The 5000-nt window shown below is 37.7% G+C and overlaps 1 protein-coding gene across 1 annotated transcript in view; it reads right to left on the reverse strand.

Annotated features, from left to right (window-relative positions):
• Window positions 1-1671: 1671 nt before the first annotated feature.
• LOC138046011 (uncharacterized) overlaps window positions 1672-5000 on the reverse strand; it is a 4907-nt gene continuing 1578 nt past the window's right edge. Inside the window, exons 2-5 of the mRNA XM_068892701.1 lie at window positions 4893-5000; window positions 4172-4495; window positions 3470-3673; window positions 1672-2972 (exon numbers count right to left, since the gene is read on the reverse strand). The exon at window positions 4893-5000 is cut by the window's right edge and continues 387 nt beyond it. Coding sequence (XP_068748802.1) covers window positions 2631-2972; window positions 3470-3673; window positions 4172-4495; window positions 4893-5000 — 978 coding nt within the window. The 3' untranslated portion in view covers window positions 1672-2630. The remainder of the gene's footprint in view (window positions 2973-3469; window positions 3674-4171; window positions 4496-4892) is intronic.

The raw sequence follows: 5000 nt of genomic DNA on the forward strand, positions 1-5000 counted from the left end.
TTGGGACTCATTGGTGGAACCAGTTTTGCATGCTGGAATGTAAAAGAGCCAGCGGGTGGCGTAAACAAAGACAGTGAAGAAACGTGAGCGGAGATTCAAAGAATATCCCGAACCAAGAGAAAATGAGGGACAGAGAGGGAGGCTCAAGGCGTTGGCCGGGATATGTTATGTCCACGAAAGTTATTTTTAGACGAGCGGTAGTCTTTGTTCTAGCGGAAGTCTGTCTTCTAAGACGTCCGCATGCAGTCTTGCCTCGCTCTCAGGTTCTTAGTGAAAAGAGAAAATGATGGCGCACGTGAAAGGCTGATGAATACATATTTTCTTTCAAACATCGGACTGAGGTTGGCCTGCATGCGGACATCTCGGAAGACTTCCGCTAGTCTAAAAATAACTTTCGTGGACATGACATATCCCAAGGGCTGGACCGGGAGCTTCCTTCTCTGTCCCCTCATTTTCTCTTGCCCGAACTTTGGAACTTTTTTTCAGTGTCTTAAAAAGCTTCAATTCTGTCGGCGCTTTGCAAGTTATTTGGAAATATGCTTAATTACAGAATACAGGATTTTAAAATATTTCATCGACCAGTTTTTCAGCTAGACCGCCAGACGTTCTGGAAACGAAGTTTGACGAAATTCCGCGAAATATAATGCTTTCCGTTGAAGTTTGTCAACGGACATCAAAAGCAGTTTATATCATGAAATTTCACGGAGAGCTAGCTTGATACCTCTAAAAGACTTACATGACAAGCGATTCTTCTATATATTAAAAACAGCTCTTCTTTTGAAAGTTATTGTAAGAGAAACGACAAATTGAGTATTTTAGGCCTAAAAACTTCTCTTTCGAATAACTTAAAATCGGTTTTTACGATTTTCTTCAAACTTCGTCAAACGTTAGACAAACACCTCAGGATTAGTACCTTGCGTATCATTTCAAAAGTCTAGATCAAATAAAGCTTAAAATTGCTGCTAACCAAAAACCATGACGTCACTGTTTCGTTGCCATGATAACCTAGAACGCCATAACAACTAAATTTTTACAAAGTTCAAACTTCCTCTAGTACGTGGTTAAAGTTTCAAAGCTGTAGGTGCTTGCATATAAGAACTGTGGCCGTCTAAAGTCTAATGGTATAGGCTAAATTTATTGTAGGAAGCCTCCTTAAAATCGTGTTACAAGAAATACTGCGAAAGAGTAAACTTCCTTGACAAGCCGATCAGGGATCAAGCCGAATAACATTAAACTAAAAGAGGTCGTGTCGTTTACAAATCAACTGCCAAATTGTCATCTTCCTAAAATTGCGGTTATTCAAAACAGTGAAGAAGTGTAAACTTCTGCGGCAAGGCTTCAAATTATTATGACTTTCCTAATTGAAAACAATCATGCAGTAAGTTGATATATTAGTCTTAAAAGTTCTTAAACTATTTATTGAGTTATAATAGGCCGTTTTTAGATGTATTAAAATTTAGCTTGAAAGAGAGGTTTAGAGGACAAAGACAAAGGAAAGTGGATAATATGTAAATATTTTTCACACTAATATAAAAAGGTTGCTGTTATTCATCGTGGTGAAGTACAATAATAATAAAGCATTCTCGTTTGTCTCACGATGTAGTCACTTGTGACGTAGATCGCGACGTTTCGACTGCACACTGCTAGTCTTTATCAGGTGATGCACTCTTAAATAAGGTGTGTTACTGCAACACACCTTTTTTTGTCTTCAAAACAACACACATAGAGTTGTGTAGAAATACACACCTTTTTGTGTGTTACCCAAACACACCTTGGTGTGTTCCCAAGACACACCTTAAGTTGTGTTTTGCACTTGTCCTAAATTTCACACACTTTCAGGTGTGTTCTGCAGAAAGATGTGTTTTGTCACACTACTTGATGTGTAACAAAGCACACCTTAAGTTATGTTCTCAGAACACACTTTACCATTCACCCCAAACTATAACATTTACATAATTATTTGCATAAAACATCAGCAGCTGTCCACAAATGGTTTATTGCCCTTTTAAAAACAATTTATATACAACAATATTCAAATACCCATCCTGTACAACTTCACACAATTTGGACTTGTATCTAAGTTAACATCTTTGCAGTAAAACACCATTAAATACAGCTTGCCTTGCACCTATGCGTGTTCACCCACTTGCATGCTTCGCATGCACACTCCTTCTCGTTCGAAACATTTCAATTGTTTATACAATTAAAAAAAATACTATAATATTTTATGCCACTCTCCTACTAGGAAAAACTCCGTAGATTTTTCCTGTGCTAAATCAACATTTGACACCCATGCAATCTGGGTGCACAAAATAGAATATGCTTGCTAACATACAAAACTGCCAAAAATTGCATATTGAAAAAAAAAAAAAAATAGCTGAAAGAGCTACATGCATGTAAGTTGTATGTTTTCCCTTAACATGTGTAGTTCAAAACCTACTTCAAACTTAAAAGTAAAAAAAAAAAATAAACAACTCCAAGTATCTCTTTTGGAGAGAAACAATAAACAGACAAAAATGTGTTGAAGATTTTGAAAGATTGCATGTTTTCCAGTATATGTGAACTTGACTTCTCAAGATGTTGATAGTGCAAAATGCATGTAGCTCCTTTACTGTCATTATTAACAGTATTTAAGTTGAACTTACTAGTAATTTACTTAAAGCTCCCCTTTTTAAACTCTGCCATATAAAGGTGGCATACTTAGTTCCTTTGTATTCACTGTCACTTTGCAGCAATACAATCTCTTGCAAAAAGTGAAGAATGCCTGAAATAGCCTGGGGGTATTTTACATCAAAAACATAGTGAGCAGAAATCAAATCAACCAATGCTTTTACAAGGTCACAATCACTTTCAAAAAAGGCTTGGTCCTCTCCACACACAAAAACTTGGTCAACTTCCCCGATAGTTCCTATGCAGACAAGGACAAACTCCACATGCTTGTTCTTAAAAAGCTTGTCTGGTGGTGTCGTCGGCTGAAAAGAAGAGAGAAGAGATACATTAGCTATCACAATAAAAATGCTAAGACATTCCAATCATTGGCTACATGATAAATTATACCATAGTTGAAAAACAGTGTCTTGAGAAGACAACCACAAGTTGTGACATGCATGCATGGAAACAATAAAATAAGCCATTGTGAATAATTTTGAGCATGCCCAATCAAGAGTCTTGCAAGTTCTACCATACATTTTTTTAGTCACCTGTAGCCTTAAACTCCACACCTGTAGCACATGTGTTACTTTATGAGTGAATTCTATCATCAACAGGCAATTTCATCCATAGCATCAAGGGAAAATCGAGGATACTCGGCCGTAACTGCTGCTAAGGGTTACAGCCCTTTATGACGTTATTGGGAACTGCACATATTTTGCGGAAAGTGTTTTCCATTACATCAGTGGTTATTTTCCCCTGGTGTGCTTTTCAAATGAAATTATGAAACTTTGAGTCAAAATAATAACAATATACTCACATCCTGAAATTTAAACACATCTAGGCTGCTACTTTTTGTTTTGGTCCGCTGCTGAATGATTTTTACAGCATCAATAACTTCTGCATTTGTCAACTTCTCGCTTCCTACATGTAGATTCAGAATGACTCGTAGACCACTGACTAAACGGTCTTCTGCTCCTATCAAACAGTTATCACCAAGTATGCGGCACATCTCAGACCGAACCTGAGGAAATGAGAAATACATGTACACTAAACTACTACACTTGCAAAAATTCAATACAAGGCTCCACATGAGCTGGGATCCTTGCCGAATTCTCTACATATAACTGTACATAATCATGGCATGTGTTTAAGATGATACCAGGGGTTTCAATAGAAGCTGCCAACAAGCAAATTTTGCTGGCTTCTTCCCAAATCGCCACTGACAACTTTCCAACAGAACAAAATTGCAACCTCACTCAGTACAGCCACCTACTTGAAAATTTAGTGAATCTACCAGGCAGAATGGCCAACTGAAATGTCCAGATAATTAATTTTACATTTACCGGTAACTTCACAAACATCCTGACCTCGGTTGCTCAGAAGGAGGATAGCACTATCCACCGGATACATGTAAACCACTATCCAGCGGATAAGCGTTATTAAAACCAGCAGGTAGTGATTTATCCAGTGGATAGCACTATCCAGCCTTTGAAAAACTGGGGCCTGATAATTAACTTACATGAGTTGATTTTCCAAAGTATGGACACATGTCAAGGATTTCCTTGGACGACTGAGCCTCTTCTGTTATAAACTTTCTCCTCATCGGATAGGTCTCCTTTACAAGATTGGAGAATGTCTTAGCTGACAGCGACCCCTCTTCAGTGCCTGACAGCAGTTCCAAGTTCCGTCTTTGGGCAATGTCATCATCACCTGCAGAAGAAGCCAGTCTTGCCTTCTTGTACGGCTTTGGTTCAACACCCCCTCCAGACTCTGATGACTTGCAGGGCTTTGAAATTCTCCTCTGGTTTCTAAAATACTGGCTTAATTGCTTTTGTACTGACACCTGGAAGAAATTACACAAGATTTTATTAGACAGCAAAAATAACAAATCTACACATCATAACATTGCACTGTCAGTTGTATCACAGACAAGATTATTTCCAGAATCTGAAACATGATTCACCAGTACTAAATTCCCCAACTTTGATTAGTTAGCAATATTATAGTAAGGGAAAGTAATCAATGAAATTAAATTACTAGTCACAATCAAAACTAACTTCTTGCAATGAAAACAGCCATACCAAAAATGATCCACAAAATGCTTACATGAATATGTAGCAAAGTTACCCTAATCTTCAAGGACCATAGCAGATCCTGATTTAAAGATGATAAATATTTAGAAAACATACCCAATAGCTTCAAGGATTGGAATCTCTCAGGTCTGGAAATTTGTCACAGACTGCAAGAGCCATTCTCTTGTAGTCTCCCTGGAGTGGGTGTTTGCTCAAAGCATAATAAAATGATCCCAAGTCAGAAATGAGTTGTCTTCTCACAGAAAGAATGTTGTC

The sequence above is a fragment of the Montipora capricornis genome, chromosome 4, assembly GCF_036669925.1.
Source record: "Montipora capricornis isolate CH-2021 chromosome 4, ASM3666992v2, whole genome shotgun sequence".
Classification (NCBI taxonomy): domain Eukaryota; kingdom Metazoa; phylum Cnidaria; class Anthozoa; order Scleractinia; family Acroporidae; genus Montipora; species Montipora capricornis.